Genomic DNA, 16,728 nt, shown 5'->3' on the forward strand with positions numbered 1-16,728 from the left:
GTTGGAAAGGGAGAAAAGACTAGGGCAGCAGCATCTCTTCCCCCTGGCAACAGCAGGTCCTTCCAGGAGCAACAGTTTTTACATACCTCCCAGAACCAGGCTCACTGGGCCCCTTGGAGACACCCACACCAGTGCCCCCTCCTCAGGAGTCTCCTAGGCCTTTGGGGCACCCTCCTGAGAACAGAGACCTCCAGACCAGCTGAGCAGTACCCCCTCAGGCCCACAGGGCTTTCCTGCCAGCTAAGAGACCCCAGGACCGGCTCAGCAGTGCCCCCTTCTCAGGGGACTGAGTTTCAGCTCCATGGGAAACTCACTGGAGCTTGTAAGTTGCAATGCTTCCCTTTGTTCCTCTAGGCCTAAGGGTCTAGCTGCTTCCTGCAGGAACTTTCCCATTTCTTTTTTTTTTTTTTTTTGAGACAGAGTCTCGCTCAGTCGCCCAGGCTGGAGTGCAGTGGCCGGATCTCAGCTCACTGCAAGCTCCGCCTCCCGGGTTTACGCCATTCTCCTGCCTCAGCCTCCCAAGTAGCTGGGACTACAGGCGCCCGCCACCTCGCCCGGCTAGTTTTTTGTATTTTTAGTAGAGACGGGGTTTCACCGTGTTAGCCAGGATGGTCTCCATCTCCTGACCTTGTGATCCGCCCGTCTTGGCCTCCCAAAGTGCTGGGATTACAGGCTTGAGCCACCGCGCCCGGCCCAAACTTTCCCATTTCTAAGCTAGATTGACTTAACCTTCTCAGTCCCCCATTAGTCACCTAACACCTAGTTAGCTGTGCTCTGTCTCTTGACCCTGATTGATCAGGCATGGCACCATGCTACACACATATGGACTCCTGGTAGATGCTCACAGAGAACATTTCTTCCTCTCTGGGTTTGGGAAACCGAGGTCCATTGCCCAGGGAGAGCTGAGGCTGGACTGCCCAGGGCAGTTCTGCCCCACCTGCTGCTGGTCCATTCCCTCAGTGTAAACCGGAAGCTTGGTATAGCGGCGGTCCCACACGCGGGGTAGGTGATGCTAGGAGCCACCTCTATCAGGGTGAAGAGGGGTGTTGTGGAGAGGAACTCGCACAGGAACCATGTGGTTGCAGAGGGAGCACACCAGCCCAGCACTGTGGGGGTTGGAGGGTGAGGAGTGAAGGACGCACAGGTGGGGAGGCACTGAGTGGGTGGAGACCCAGTTTCCATCTACTGTTTATTGGACACCTACAGTGGCCAAGCCCTGGGCGGACCTGCTTATACTTATGTAATCGCCAGCCTCACAACAACCAGGTGAGGTAGGTGTTCTGACCAGGGCAGAGACTGCGTCCCGATTGGAGCTACTCGGCGCTGTGGATGCGCTGGTGCTGAATGAGCTTGGTGCTCTGGTGGAAGCGGCGGCCACAGTCCTGGCAGGCGAAGGGCTTCTCTCGTCGGTGGGTGCGCAGATGCTGCGTGAGTGTGGGCCGCTGGCGGAAGGCCTTGCCACACTCAGGGCATGCATAGGGCCGTTCGCCGGTGTGGATGCGCCGGTGTTGGGTGAGGTTGGCGTGCTGCCGAAAGCTCTGGCCGCACTCGGGGCAGGCGAAGGGCCGTTCGCCCGTGTGGATGCGCTGGTGCTCTGTGAGCCGCGAGACCTGCGTGAAGCCCAGGCCGCACTCGCCGCAGTGGTAGGGCTTCTCGCCCGTGTGTGTCCTCTGATGACGCGTGAGCTTGAGGCGCTGGCTGAAGCGCTGGCCACACTCGGGGCAGGCAAAGGGTTTCTCGCCTGTGTGTACGCGGAGGTGCTGCGTGAGCGTGGGCCGCTGGCGGAAGGCCTTGCCACACTCGGCGCAGGCGAAGGGTCGCTCCCCGGTGTGGATGCGCCTGTGCTGCGTGAGGTTGGAGCGCTGCCGGAAGCTCTGGCCGCACTCGGCACAGGCGAACGGCCGCTCGCCACTGTGCACGCGCCGGTGCTGCAGCAGCACTGAGCGGCGGCCGAAGCGCTCGCCGCACTCGACGCAGCCGAAGGACTTATCGCCCGTGTGTACTGCCTGGTGCTCCAGTAGCACGGAGCGCCGCGCGAAGCTCTCGCGGCACTCGCTGCACGGAAAGGGGCCGGGCGGCTCGGGCGCGCCAGGAGGGGCCGAGGGCGTAGCGCCAGGGCCCGGAGGATCGCCGTGGATCCGCTGGTGCTGCAGCAAGTTGGAGCGCTGCCGGAAGCTCTGGCCGCACTCAGCGCAACGGAAAGGCTGTTCGCCCGTGTGCACTCTCCGATGCTCTTCCAGGCGCGCGCTGCGCACGAACCCCTGGCCACAGTCGCCGCACACGAACGGCCGCTCCTCGGTGTGCGTAAGCTGGTGGCGCAGCAGGTGCGAGCTGCGGCTGAAGCTGCGGCCGCACTCGCTGCACATGAATGGTCGCTCACCCGTGTGGATCTTCTGGTGCCTCAGCAGGTTGCTGCGTTGGCTGAACACCTTACCACACACGTCGCAACGGCCGCCCCTAACCACCCCACCCCCAGTGCTGGGGCGGCCCCGGCTCCGGCCCCTGGGGGAGCGCCAGCGGGTGGTGACCAGGGCAGGGCCCACACCACGGCAGGGATCCTCCTCCGTGGGGTCCTGCTCACTCCTCAGATCGCTGGGGAGCACAAGCGCATGCGCAAAGCCACCTTCGCGGGAGGGTGATTGGATCTGGCCCGAAAGGCCAGCCATGCCGAGGTCCCAGGGGACGTGGAGGTGAGGGCTTACACTACCTGGACCTGCGGAGACGCTGTTTAGCTGCAGCGCAAACCCTGTGTGCACAAGGGGACCATTCATTCATGACAAAATGCCCACCGTGCCCGGACCCACGTCAGCCCTGGGGACACAGTGTGAACTACAGGGACCTGAAACTGACCAATGAGGCAGACGGAGGTGACAAAGGCAGGGGTAGGGATTCCATCTGTACAGCCTTCCCTGATGAGGTGATAATGAGACGGAACCCAGTGCAAGGAGGAAGACTGGGCTTTGTGAAAAAGCTTTCCAGGTCTGATTTAAGTTGGAAAAAATCATTTTTGGAAGGGCTGTAGGGCAAGCGTGGGGGCACTGTCTAGGTGGAAAATGATGGTCACTGCAAATGCAGGGAAGTGAGTGGGTCTCGAAGGCTGGAGGTAGAGCCAACAACAGTAAGAGGGTGCGAGCTCCTGGATGGTGGTCTAGGGTTTGGATGTGCCTTGCTTGTGATGTCTGTGGGGGCATCTGAGGAACACAGATTTCGTGCAGGCTGTGGGGAAACCTGAGCAAGGGCTCTGGGGCATACACATGGCACACAGAACCCAGGGCCTGCTAGTGATCAACACAGGGGTGGGTGTCTACAGAGGAGAGAAGTCGGTCCCAGCCACACTGTGAGCACTCTAGCGTCTGACGCTGGGAGAAGGACGAGGTATCAGCAACTGCAACTGAGAATCAGGGCCTGGAGAGGGTGGAAAACCTGGAGGAGGTTAAATTAAGAAGACTGAGAGAGCAGTGAGGGCTTTTAGTGGGTGAGAGAAAATCCATAAGCCGCCAAAGAAAAGTCAGATAATTAGAATACATCAAAGGAAATCAGCAAAAACCACATCAGAGTCAAAAGACAAATGGCTAAAAAATAAAAAAAAATTAAATTAAAAAAAGGGCAAATGGCAAACTAATAAACTCTCCACAGGCAAAGGGCTAACTGACCTCCTGAGTAAACAGCTACAATAAATCAATAAGAAAGATCAATAACCTCATAGACACACGGGCAAAGGATGTGAACAAGACATGAAATGTAAGTAATGCTTATATCCCATAAAATATACTCCATCTCCTCCTAGTAAGAAAAATGCACCCTAGGGCTGAAATCATCTGCCATTTCCACACCCCGACTGCAGGGACCCAAGTGTTCCTATGTATTGCTGGTGAGCATAAATGGGAAGACAGTGTGGCAAAATCCATCAAAACAGCAAATATCCCACACTTTGATCAAGTAATTCCATTTTTAGGTACTTCTTCAACAGTTGTGCTCCTCCTTGTACTAAAGATTACAGGTGTGAGTCACCGCGCCCAGCCCATGTATGTTTTATAGAAGAGGAATGGGGCTGGGCGCGGTGGCTTACGCCTGTAATCCCAGCACTTTGGGAGGCGGAGGCGGGCGGATCACGAGGTCAGGAGATGGAGACCATCCTGGCTGACACGTGAAATCCCGTCTCTACTAAAAATACAAAAAACTAGCCGGGCGAGGTGGCGGGCGCCTGTAGTCCCAGCTACACGGGAGGCTGAGGCGGGAGAATGGCGTGAACCCGGGAGGCGGAGCTTGCAGTGGGCCGAGATGGCGCCACTGCACTCCAGCCTGGGCGACAGAGGGAGACTCAAAAAAAAAAAAAAAAAAGAAGAGGAATGGGCCAGGCGCAGTGGCTCACGCCTGTGATCCCAGCACTTTGGGAGGCCAAGGTGGGTGGATCGCCTGAGGTCGGGAGTTCGAGACCAGCCTGACCAACATGGAGAAACCCCGTCTCTATTGAAAAAAATACAAAATTAGCCAGGTGTGGTGGTGCATGACTGTAATCCCAGCTACTTGGGAGGCTAAGGCAGGAGAATTGCTTGAACTGGGAGGCAGAGGTTGCGGTGAGCCGAGATTGTGCCATTGCACTCCAGCCTGGGCAGCAAGAGCGAAACTCCATCTTAAAAAAAAGGAATGAATCTGTGTCTGTAAATGTCTTTGCTTCTGTATGTACAGAATCTTTTTAGAAAGACACATAAGAGGCCGGGCGCGGTGGCTCAAGCCTGTAATCCCAGCACTTTGGGAGGCCGAGACGGGCGGATCACGAGGTCAGGAGATGGAGACCATCCTGGCTAACACGGTGAAACCCCGTCTCTACTAAAAAATACAAAAAAAAAACTAGCTGGGCGAGGTGGCGGGCGCCTGTAGTCCGGGCTACTCGGGAGGCTGAGGCAGGAGAATGGCGGGAACCCGGAAGGCGGAGCTTGCAGTGAGCTGAGATCCGGCCACAGCACTCCAGCCTGGGTGACAGCGCGAGACTCCGTCTCAAAAAAAAAAAAAAAAAAAAAAAAAAATAGAAAGACACATAAGAAACAAGCAATGTTGGCTGCTGGAGAGTAGGACTGTGTGGCACAGGCAAGGAAGGGGCATTCCACTGTATACTGTCTTGTGCCTTTTGAAATCCTAACATATGAATGTATTAGCTATTCAGAATGTTCTGAAGAAGACATAAAAAAGACCTCTCTGAGCCAGGTGTGGTGGCTTAAACCTATAATCGCAGCTACTTGGAAAGCTGAAGCAGGAGGATCACTTGAGCTCAGGAGTTTGAGAACAGCCTGGGCAAAATAGCAAAACCCCGTCTCTTTAAATAAAGCAAGACTCCATTTCATAAATAAATAGATAAACCTCTCTTGCTGCAAAGAAAAGGCACAGTTTTATTCCCAAGATTCCTTTTCTTTTTTTGAGACTGGGTCTCACCCCCATTGCCCAGACTGGTGTGCAGTGGCACGATCTCAGTTCACTGCAGCCTTGACTTCCCTGGCTTGGGTGATTCTCCCACCTCAGCCTCCCAAGTAGCTGGGGCTACAGGTACGCGCCACCATGCCACGCTAGTTTTTTGTATTATTTTTTAGTAGAGATGGGGTTTTGCCATGTTGCCCAGGATGGTCTTGAACTCTTGGACTCAAACAATCCACCTGCCTCGGCCTCCCAAAGTGCTGGGAGTACAGGCATGAGAGACTGCACCTGGCTAAGAAGATTCTACAAACTCAGGAGTTGGAGGCACCTGGTACCTCTGGCCATGTAGGTGAATGGGCAGGGCACCAGCCAGGCTGGAGAGGCTGTTTCAGAAGCAGATGCTGGGCAGGGCTGCTGCTGTGGGCTCTGTCCGCACAGAATTCTGAGCCAACAGTATGTACTGCCATGATTGACTTCTGGATTTCTTCTCCCATCCTGGCAGAAGGCTATGTTAAGGGTGAGAAACCATACTGAGAAAGTCAGGGTTGTTAGGTAAACAGTCCCATTGGACGCTGAGATGTCAATCTCTCTCCCAAGGATGCTGACAGGAGGCTGAAGGTACCTTCCTGTAGGATTCAGACGATGGAATGAAACATGCTTACAGTGGAGAGTGCCCCCAAACTGGCCTAGCCACATTGCCCTATGGATCTGTTTGCAGTATGCATTCATACTCAAGCTGTTTGCTCACATTCCCTAAGAAAAGGGTCTCCTTGGGGAGTGGGGTTCCCCCATGTCCCTTCCAGCCAGTAATCCCCACATCTACCTGCTCAGAGCTGTCAGCCAGATTTGTGTTGCCCCTCTCTTGCATATAAGCCAACAACTAGGAAAGAATAGAGACCACACTGTTTTTTAAAAAAGTTATTGCTGTTCTCAGAGAAATAAGGATAGACATTACAAGTGAAAGAACAGGAGGCAGCTAAAAAGATGAACATTCAGAGAATGAAAACACTCTTGGAAATTAAAAATATGCTAGAAGAGGCCAGATGAAGTAGCTCATGCCTGTAATCCCAGCACTCTGGGAGGCTGAGGTGAGACAATCACTTGAGGCCAGGAATTTAAGACCAGCCCTGGAAACATAGAACCTGTTTCTACAAAAAAATAAAAAAATTAAAAATGAGGCAAGTACAGTGACACATGCCTGCAGTCCCAGCTACTTGGGAGGCTGAGGCAAGAGGATCACTTGAACCCAGGAGTTCGAGGTTACAGTGAGTTATGATGGCACCACTGTGCTCTAGTCTGTGTGAAAGAGTAGACCCTAAAAAAAAAAAAAAAAGCTACCAGAAATGAAAATGTTAAGAAGGTCTGAAAGATAGAAGTGAGGAAATTTCCTGGGAAATAGAGTAGAAAGACGAAGGAATGGAAAATTGGAGTGAAAAGAACATAAAAGGATTAATCCTAGAGGCCAACAGCCAAGTAACAGGCATCCCAGAAACAGGGAACAGAACAATAGAATGGAAGGAAATAAACATTTCAAGGCAGTTTCTCAGAACTGAGAGATGTGAATTTCAAACTGAAAAGGCTCACCAACAATAGTAATCAAAAAGGTTTGTGACTGTATTAATAAAAAGAATTCTTCCAGCCAAACTTCAATCTAATGTTGAGGGTTAGACGATGTGTTTCAGATATGGGACATCTCAGAATTTTATCTCCTACACCAGAACACCCAGAAAGCTCCACCAAAACAAAGGTGTGAACTAAGAAAGAGGAGACCCTGGGTCTCAGGAACAGGAAGGAACAGAACAGAAGATGGGGTGTGGGGGAACCTGGATGATGCCAGACAAAGGTGGTGGCTAAGAGGTAGATGGCAGGGGGCCTCTGGCCTGTAATGCCCGCATGATTGGGCAGGATTCCTATCCTGTGTCAAGGTCCCTCCTGCCCACCTGCTCTGTCTACTAACCTGCTGTCCTTGTCAGGTCCCAACCCTACCTGTCCTGATGCCTGATCAGCAGGATGCAAGCCCAGGAGGCCATCCAAGATACCAGGACTGGGAGAGAATATGGGTACGGGGAATACAGGCCCTACTTGCAAAAGATTTTACTGGGGTGGGGAGTTTCTAGAAAGTAGAGGGACTGTGGGATCAGTGGTAGTGGTGGGTGGCTTTTTTTGAGGACAGAAGATGCTAGAGGAGGTTGAACCTTACATGGGATGATCTAGGGAACGGGGAAACTTGGAGATACTGGAGTGAGAGGGCTGCCTGCATAGGGCGAGGAGTGGGGTCAGCGGAGATCGTGCTGTCCATGCAGAGGGCCTAGTCCCACCACACCCCATCTCACTTACCTGGGGAGAAGATGTCCCCAGCTTCCTCATGCCACAGGGCCCTGGGGTGCTCCCTCCATGGGGGACCCTCAGGCCCAGTGTTACTGTGGGGAAAGTCCTGGTCCAGCACTGTCCCACATCCCTGAAATCACAGTGGTCACTGCTCATCTGTGCCTGGCTGGGCTCAGGGAGCAACCCCCAGGGAAAGGAGGAGAACATGGACCTGGGCAGGACTTACCTGGGCCTCCTCAGGCAGGAGGGTGGGTACAGACTCCTGGGTGGCAGCTAGAGGCCCAGACTCCAGGAAATCTAGAGAGGAAAACTGAGATCAGGCAGCCTGAGCGAGTTTCCACCCCACTGCCCTTCTTAGTGGTGTGCCAGGTGCTGGGATGCAGAGAGGTGGGATTCCTGGTTGTGGGCTTGGGTTGGGGAGGGCAGTGCAGGGTAGCTGAGGGCCCAGCTTAGGGGCTGGGTGAAGCAGAGTACCCTGGAAGGCCAGGGGTTGAGCTGCAGTGGGATGAGATGGGCTTAGGTCTGTGCCCCTGTAGCCTTACGTGAACCATGCGGCAAGATGGTCAGCGGGTATCAGAGGTATTGTACAGGGGTCCACACAGGAATGGCAGGGTGTGAGCAGCTAGTTCAGGTGCCCTGCCTGGGAGGTGAAAGGGGTCATACCCCTAACACTACGAGGTCATCCCTCAGCAGCTCCTAATTATACCAAGGCCTACTGTCTGTTCCCCAGTGAAAAGCAGATATTGCCTAACGGATCTCCTTGGGGACTGAACACCACATGCCATCAGTGCTGGGAAACCCCAACAGCCTGCTCCATGCCAGGGGGTTCATGGGTACAGGGCTGTGGCAGTCAGGCTTGGTTTGTGAGGGGTAGTGACAGTGCTGGCTGCAGTGGAGGGGAGACATTACTGGGTGGAATGTGGAGGCTACTGGCACATGGAAACCATTCCATTTATGACAAACCTGGCCCAGTGGACTTCAGACTGACTGCTCAGGCCAGGCTCCCTGGCCCACCCAACCAGACCTTAGGTGCTGCCCACACTGCATGCTCTCACCTGAGTCCTCTGTAACCTCTGGTTCCTCTTTCACCTGCAGGCCCAGTGGTGCTTCCTGCATAGTCCTAGGAGGTGTCTTGGGCACAGGCTCTGGAGTTGGAGGCTCAGTTTGAGGTAGGGGCTGGAAACTGGAGGGCTCCATCTTCTCTGATAGGACCTCCTGGCCCTGCACCTGGACTGTGACCTGGGGAGATGCCCCCACCATCAGAGGTCCTACCAGAGAGTAAGGCTGGCCACAAATCTCACTGTAGGATCCCAGGGGCCCGCCTTGTAAATACCTACTGACTAGGTCCTCCAAGGACCCACATCCCCTAGTCCCTGAGCAAAGAACGAAGGGACCACCTGCAGTCCCTCCCCTGCTGTGACACCCAGACCCTTGCAGTACCTTCCCCATATCCCCCTAGCCTGCAGCTCCTATGTCCATGTGACCGCAGGTGATGCAGGAATGGGCTGCAGAGTCTGGCCCTGGAATCCCTTTGCCCTGGGCAGCCTTGCACAGGGTCTCTGTTGCAGGTGGCCACTTCTGTACCACAAGGGAGAATGTGTGTCTGGCAAAGCATGGTGCTACCCAGGGTGAGGCAGAGCTGGATGATGCTCCAGTCCTGAACCCCATTCATGGTCACTCACTCACCCATCTCCGGGGTTCGCCCGGCTCCCGGCGCAGCCCATCTACTAGGGCAGCAGCCTCCTCGGGGCTGCCTGGCCGCTGCCCCTGCATACGGGCCTGGATCTCAGGGGGCAGTGCGCCCAGGAACTGCTCCAGCACCAACAGCTCCAGCATTTGCTCCTTGGAGCGTACCTCTGGACGCAGCCACTGGCGACACAGCTCTCGGAGCTGGGCCAGGGCCTCTTGGGGCCCTGTGGCCTCCTCATAGCGGAAGCACCGGAAACGCAGGCGTGCAGCTTCAGGGCCTGGGTCCCATAGGGCAGCCTCACCCTCCTCCTCAGAGTCCTCTAGCTTCACCATGACAGGCCCCTCCTCTTCTGGGGGTGCTCGGTCTGGGGAGCCCAGCACCGCAGGCCTCATAGAGGGTACCAGGTCAGGTATCTGAGGCCAGTGTCTGCCCCTGGTGAAGAAATAGGATGAGGCTGTTGCAACAGGAGTAGACAGTGAATGCTTCACTACCTAGTCTATCCTGTACTGTTTGATCCTCAGACCTACCCCATGTGGAAGACAGATGAGGAAAGCAGCAAAGAAAGGCCATTCACACCCCACAGACTTACGCAGCTGGAAGCCCTCCCTTAGCCACCTGTATCCCTGGTCTTCACTTGGGCCTGTGCAAAGTCTCTGATAGTCTCCCTGCTCCAAACACAGGCTTTTTTCTTTTTTTTTCCTTTGTGACAGGGTGTCACTCTGTCGCCCAGGCTGAAGTGCTGTGGTGAGATCATGCGTCACTGCAGCCTTGACCTCCCAGGCTCCAGAGATCATCCCACCTCAGCCTCCCAAGTAGCTGAGACAACAGGTGTGTGCCACGACATCCGGCTAATTTCTTAGTTTTTCTGTAGGGATGGGATCTTACTATGTTGGCCAGGCTGTTCTTGAACTCCTGGGCTCAAGCAGATGATCCTCTTGCCCTGACCTCCCAAAGTGCTGGGCCTTACAGGTTTGTTCCACCATGCTGGCCCACAGGCTGTTTTTTAGGTCTAGAAGACACTTCTCTCCCCTGTATCCTTTCCTTCTTCTACATGTGCAACCTCATTCCTGCGCTGCAGCTCTTTTACCAGGTGGATGGCATCTATACACCTACAGCCTGGGCATCAGCATCACTGATGGCATCTCCCCCCACCCAACACCAGCCCTCACTTCACCTTCTACTCTCTCATTTACTTAGATTTGGCTCCTCACTTGGGCCTCACCATCATTCCCCTCCCAGCCTGGAAGCCTCGCTCCACCTAATCCTTCATGTCAACCTGTGCAGTCACCTGTATGGCTCAGCCCCAAGGCAGCACCCTCTCTCCCTACTCAGTCTCATCTTCTGAGCCCAACATCACACTACACAATGCCCCATCTCAGCTTCATGATTTAGGTGGGGTTGGAAGAGGATGGGGGAGCTTCGCAAGGGGTGGGGGTGGGGGTCGGCAAAGGCTCCAAGACCGCTGGAATAGGAGCTTCCAAGGAAGTCCCGAGATTCTGATTCCGCCCATCTTCAGGTCACTGTGCCTTTGAGAACTTGTTTCCGCATCTGCAAGTGGGGCTGACCTCCCTCCTTGCGCTGTTCCTTCTGCAGCTGCGGCTTTGTGAAGGAATCTGCGTTTATGAAGGGGATGGCGCCGCAGAATCATCCCCCCGTGGGTGGCATTGATTTCGAGGGTCGCCTGATCCTGGGGGCCAAGCCTCCACTCTTCAAGGTGCCAAGTCAACCTGAAACCCTGGGAGAAACTTGGGTCATAGCCAAGATGGTAGGTACCTACGGAGGGTTCCGAAATACACTTCCCAGAAGTCCAGGCGGCAACTTCCGCTCCAGCGTGCCAAGGTAGGTCGTGAAGACGCCTAGGCAGCCGGGGGCGGGGCTCCCAAAGCCTGTCGTCGTGGCAACCAGTAGTGATTGACAAGCCTCTCGCTCTAGCCCTGGGCGCTCCCGTAAGGAGTGCCCGGATTCCTTCCCTGCGCTCCCGGTCTCGCTGGGCAGCCGGAATCCCTGAGTCTGCAGCCACCACCCCGGTCCCCACCCTAGCCCTCCCGGTTAAGAGGACCCCCGCCCTCACCTCGGCGCTCAGCGAGCCGCTCCGCGCTCCTGAGCACGCGCAGTCTTCGACTTTCCCACCCGCTGGACTACGTCTCCCAGGATGCTCCGCGCACCAGCTCGAGCGCCTCCTTGCCCTTCCCCTACCCTCGCCTCGGTTTCTACACCCTCTCCTCCCGTCCCCTAGCGGTGGTCGCAATCATCAGGTCACGCTCCTGGCCGCTTCTTCCCATGCTCCCCGCCTCGAATCCGTGCGTCGACATGCGCAAGCCTCTCGGGGAAAACAGACTGCAGTACCGCCTTCCAGATCGCGCATGCCCCCCACCACATTTTCCGCAATTCTCTACGGGCCTTCCTGAGATTAGCAGGGTCCTGCACCAATCACGGCCGTCATTGGAACGCCGTTGGCGCCCCACCGCGTCTCCATGGCAACTCCCTGCAGGAAGGGGCCTCTGCTACTTCCTAGGCCGCAAAATGGAGAAAGGCTTGGCCCGATGCTTTCCGGGAGATGTAGTCGGCAGGGTCCTTCGTGTGCACGTGCATGCGCGGCGCGATTACGTTCCTCTGTGATCATGGGCGAGGGGCGGGCACTGAACGTCTCCATGGTAACCTGGGGACCCGACCCGACATCGCCTGGGCAAGCCGGAGACGTGGCGGGCGTTGGAAATGCAATGGGACATGTGGGATGAGGAGGTGGGGAGGGGTACTGGGTCAGAGAGATGCCGATCGATAGAAACAGCGAGGAAAGACAGAGAGACCAGAGACTCAAGGGCAAGGAGAGACGAAGGACAGGCGGGAGGAAGAGAGACAGAGACAGACCCACAGACTGGGAGGGCCGGAGACTCGACGCGAGGAGAGACAGTGAAAATAAGTGAACAAACATAGAAACACGGGTCCAAGTTATAAGAGGGCTGAGTGGATCAGAGGGTTAGGACCGGGCAAACTGGTGTCAGAACAGTTAGCAAGAGAGAGGCAGATCAGAAAGGGATGCAGATGAAAGACACACAAAGAAACGCAGAATGGGTTCACAGAGACAAGAAATGCAGATATCCAGACTCACGAGGCAGACAAGAAGGGAGAGGGACAGAGACAAGAAGGGAGAAAAGGGATAGATATTAGAGATACAGTAAGATGGACTGACAGTTTTCAAAGACCTAGAGAAAGATGACAGCACCAAGAGAGGGAGAATCAGAAGTAGAACTGTTAGGAAAACTTAGGAGTCCAGATGCTGTCCAGTTAGATGCTACCTTGTAAAGGCTGATAGATTGCAAATGCTTTTTTTTTTTTTTGAGACAGAGTCTCGCTTAGTCGCCCAGACTGGAGTGCAGTGGCGCGATCTCGGCTCACTGCAAGCTCCGCCTCCCGGGTTCACGCCATTCTCCTGCCTCAGCCTCCCGAGTAGCTGGGACTACAGGCGCCCGCCGCCTCGCCCGGCTAAGTTTTTGCATTTTTTAGTAGAGACGGGGTTTCACAGTGTTAGCCAGGATGGTCTCGATCTCCTGACCTTGTGATCCGCCCGCCTCGGCCTCCCAAAGTGCTGGGATTACAAGCGTGAGCCACCGCGCCCGGCCGCTTTCTGCCCATTGTATCGCTTTGTAGCCCACTAAGCAGTTTTGTATCCGACTTCGTACTTTTCTTTTTTTTTGTTTTTTGACGGAGCCTCGCTGTCGCCAGATCTCGGCTTACTGCAACTCCACCTCCCGGGTTCAAGTGATTCTCCTGCCTCAGCCTCCCGAGTAGCTGGGACTACGGGCGCGCACCACTACACCCAGCTAATTTTTGTATTTTTAGTAGAGACGGGATGGCATCATGTTGGCCAGGATGGTCTCGATCTCTAGACCTCGTAATCCGCCCGCCTCGGCCTCCCAAAGTGCTGGGATTACAGGAGTGAGCCACCGCGCCCCGCCGACTTTCTTTTTTTTTTTTTTTTTGGCAGTCTCACTCTGTCGCCCAGGCTGGAGTGCAGTGGTGCAATCTCGGCTCACTGCAACCTCCCTCTCCCAGGTTCAAGCGATTCTCCTGCCTCAGCCTCCCGAGTAGCTGGGACTACAGGCTGCTCCACCACACCCGGCTGATTTTTGTACTTTTAGTAGAGATGGGGTTTTACCATGTTGGCCAGACTGGTCTAGAACTCCAGACCTCGGGTGATCCGCCTGCCTCGGCCTCCCAAATTGCTGGAATTACAGGTGTGAGCCACCGCGGCCGGCCAGTGTTCATTCTTTCTTTCCTATCTTCCTAGAATCATCTTGCTGGTTCCCTCAGTACGATAAATAAATCTTTGACACATGCTCACTGAGAGTCATGTTTTTAACCGTTTTGAAATTATATTTGGCAGTCTGAAGGGAACCTGTTCTCCGGGCTAGGGGACAAACAGGGAAAAAGAAAATAGTGACACATACCCAGGAAAGGGAGGAAGGGAGGGTGATGTAAGACAAAGACATTAGGCGGCGAGAAAGTCAGCCTTTGGTCCGAAACAGTTTCTGGCGCCCCTGCCTGGACTCTGTACGGTGCAGCCTCGTTGCCAAACTACGTTTTCCGGCAGGCCCCGGGGCGCCGGGCGCCGAGCGGAGAGCGTCGCAAGGGGCGGGCCTGACGCAGCCTCCTCGGTGCCCGGCCGTCGCCAGGCAACCTTCCCCCTTCGCGGCCGAGACTGAGCCTGGGCTCGGCCTCCTCCGGGAAACTGCGCTGAAGTGCGCTGTGAGGCGGGGCGATGGAGAAGGGCCGAAGCCCCCTCAGGCCCAGCTAAAGCAGACGGCTCGCACTGCGACCCGAAGGTGAGGGTGATCGGCCGCGCTGGGGCCCGGCTTCGGGGGCAGGAGTTGCGGCCCTTCCGCTTGGTTCGGTCCGGGAACTGGGATATGAGGCCACTGCGTGCACAGCTGGCACGCACCCGAGTGGGTCAGTGGGAGCCATCGTTGGCCCCGCGGTTCTCTGGGAAATGTGGACCCGCTAGGCGGGACGGTACCCGCCTCAGGCCATACTGCGCAGGTGCTGATCTGAGTCTGGGTCCCTCCTGGGTCGAGGAGTTCTTTGACCCAGATCTTTGTGGAGGCGTGTTCGCCCGGCCCTAAGGTCCCTTGCGGGCCTCCTCGGCCTTACAGCGCTTGTCCGCTGTTCGTACCCCTTCCCTCCTCTGTCTTGGAAATGTAGTCTCGAGGGAGGAGCTTGGTCATCCACCCAGACTTCGTGAGGCCCCCGAGCTCGGGGCTGCCTGTTGAGAGTGGGAGGGAGAGGGTGAGTGAATGTGTGGGTGAATTAATTTACAATTATGGGAGAGCAGGCAAAGGTATTAATGTGGGAGAGAGAAGGGTGGGCCCAAGAGTGGTTCAGATTTCGGTGCTTTCCCCAGGCTTGAACCTTCCCCAGTCCACCCGCCTTTCCCTGTGTCCCTAGCTGAAGGCCCTGTGGGCTGTGCCTCCTTGTTTCAAGGCAGGTGCGTGGTCCATGGAGGTACTCATCATAGGTGTAGTCACTCCACAAACAGAACGGTCAGGCCGCATTTGTTCATGTCTTTTTTTTTTTCTTCCTTCCTTCTTTCCTTCCTTCCCTCCCTCCCTCCCTCCCTCCCTCCCTCCTTTCCTTCCTTCCTTCTCTTTTTTTTTTTTTTTTGAGACGGAGTCTTGCTCTGTCGCCCAGGCTGGAGTGCAGTGGCGCGATCTCGGCTCACTGCAACGTCCGCCTCCCGGATTCAACCAGTTCTCCGGTGTCAGCCCCCCAAGTAGCTGGGATTACAGGCACACGCCACTATGCCAGGCTAACTTTTTTTTTTTTTTTTTTTTTTGAGACTGAGTCTTGCTCTTGTCGCCCAGGCTGGAGTGCAATGGTAGGATCTTGGATCACTGCAACCTCTGCCTCGCCTCCCTGGTTCAAGCTTTTCTCCTGCCTCAGTCTCCCGAGTAGCTGGGATTACAGGCACCCACAACCACGCCCGGCTAATTTTTGTAGTTTTAGTAGAGACATGGTTTCGCCATGTTGGCCAGGCTGGTCTCGAACTTCCGACCTCGTGATCTGCCCGCCTCAGCCTCCCAAGTGCTGGGATTACAGGCATGAGCCACCATGCCTGGCCTGTTTCTGCTTTTCACACGCACAATTAAGAAAAAAAAATCTGTTTTGACCAGGTATTACATTCACATGGTTCAAAATGTAAAAGCGATAAGGTGAGACAGACACACAATAAATAAATAAATACGGCGGGGGATGGCCCTCTCTCATAAGGTTGTGTTTGAAAAGAACTGCAGAAGGTGAGGGGAAAAGCCATGCAGATAACAGGGAAGAGCACCTGCTTTGGGCCAAAGGAACCACAGGAACAAAAGCCCCTTTGTAGCTGGCACAGTGGCTCACGCCTGTAATCCCAAACTTTGGGAGGCTGAGGCGGGTGGATCACTTGAGGTCAGGAGTTTGAGACCAGCCTGGCCAATATGGTGAAACCCTGTCTCTACTGAAAATACAAAAATCAGCTGGGCATGGTGGCACACACCAGTAGTCCCACCTACTTGGGAAGCTGAGGCAGGAGAATTGCTTGAACCTGGGAGGCAGAAGTTGCAGTGAGCCAAGACTGCGCCATTGCATTCCAGCCTGGAGGGCAGAACGAGACTCAATCTCAGCAAACAATCAAAACAAAAAAAGCCCCTTTGCTCCGTCTGGAGAATGTGGTCAGGAGTGAGCAGAGTAGAGGAGGAGGCTTTGAGCCTTACAAGGGAACCAGTGAGGACTGTGGCTTTTACTTGAAGGCCTGGGAGGGCTCCAGCAGAGGTCAGGATCTGACTTAGGTTCACTGAATCATTCTTGATCTGGTATGGAGAACCATCATCCCCTTCTATCCTTGGGTACTCCATGGTGGTGGTACCAACTAGGGAAGCTCTCTTCTGTGTTAGTTTCTTTCTTTTTTTTTTTTTTTGAGACGGAGTCTTGCTCTGTCGCCCAGGCTGGAGTGCAGTGGCCGGATCTCAGCTCACAGCAAGCTCCGCCTCCCGGGTTAACGCCATTCTCCCGCCTCAGCCTCCTGAGTAACTGGGAGTACAGGCGCCCGCCACCTCGCCCGGCTAGTTTTTTGTATTTTTTAGTAGAGACGGGGTTTCACCATGTTAGCCAGGATGGTCTCGATCTCCTGACCTCGTGATCCACCCGTTTCGGCCTCCCAAAGTGCTGGGATTACAGGCTTGAGCCACCACGCCCGGCCTGTGTTAGTTTCTTATTACTGTTGTAATATTACTACGAACTTAGTGGTATGAAGCAACATAAACTTATTATCT

The 16,728-nt window shown here is 55.0% G+C and overlaps 2 protein-coding genes and 1 long non-coding RNA gene across 16 annotated transcripts in view; 2 read left to right on the forward strand and 1 right to left on the reverse strand.

Moving 5' to 3' along the window:
* Positions 1-1,175: 1,175 nt before the first annotated feature.
* On the reverse strand, positions 1,176-11,771 carry MZF1 (myeloid zinc finger 1). 8 transcript variants are annotated; one of them, XM_015124993.3, is made up of 7 exons: positions 11,499-11,771; positions 10,993-11,162; positions 9,592-9,859; positions 8,793-8,976; positions 7,964-8,034; positions 7,747-7,867; positions 1,176-2,746 (listed from the first exon to the last, which is right to left on the reverse strand). In XM_015124993.3, exons 2-7 carry the CDS (start codon positions 11,073-11,075, stop codon positions 1,314-1,316), a joined length of 2,160 nt encoding a protein of 719 aa, XP_014980479.3. In that variant the 5' UTR covers positions 11,076-11,162; positions 11,499-11,771; the 3' UTR covers positions 1,176-1,313. The 8 variants fall into 8 exon arrangements, with proteins under 8 accessions (XP_014980479.3, XP_014980478.3, XP_077836381.1 ...); XM_015124992.3 differs by having other exon boundaries at positions 9,424-9,859; XM_077980255.1 differs by having other exon boundaries at positions 8,793-9,005; positions 9,178-9,859.
* On the forward strand, positions 4,365-6,816 carry LOC144337157 (uncharacterized). The gene is made up of 2 exons (XR_013409831.1): positions 4,365-4,715; positions 5,044-6,816. It is a non-coding gene; the product is annotated as an uncharacterized LOC144337157 (long non-coding RNA).
* A 2,331-nt stretch (positions 11,772-14,102) lies between the features above and the next one.
* The window catches only part of LOC144337154 (uncharacterized), a 40,809-nt gene continuing 38,183 nt past the window's right edge, over positions 14,103-16,728 (forward strand). For all 7 annotated transcript variants that reach the window (XR_013409826.1, XM_077980260.1, XM_077980259.1 and 4 more), the window contains exon 1: positions 14,103-14,250. The gene's annotated coding sequence lies outside the window, so the exon portion shown is untranslated. The remainder of the gene's footprint in view (positions 14,251-16,728) is intronic.

The sequence above is a fragment of the Macaca mulatta genome, chromosome 19, assembly GCF_049350105.2.
Source record: "Macaca mulatta isolate MMU2019108-1 chromosome 19, T2T-MMU8v2.0, whole genome shotgun sequence".
NCBI lineage: Eukaryota > Metazoa > Chordata > Mammalia > Primates > Cercopithecidae > Macaca > Macaca mulatta.

Coding starts and splice junctions, on each gene's coding strand:
- MZF1 (XM_015124992.3), bottom strand. CDS start 11,075: ATGATTCTGCGGCGCCATCCCCTTCATAAACGCAGATTCCTTCACAAA. Junction 8,977..9,423: donor CGGGCGAACCCCGGAGATGG/GTGAGTGAGTGA, acceptor GCATCTCCCCAG/GTCACAGTCCAGGTGCAGGG. Junction 2,747..7,746: donor TGGGGACATCTTCTCCCCAG/GTAAGTGAGATG, acceptor TTGTGCACACAG/GGTTTGCGCTGCAGCTAAAC.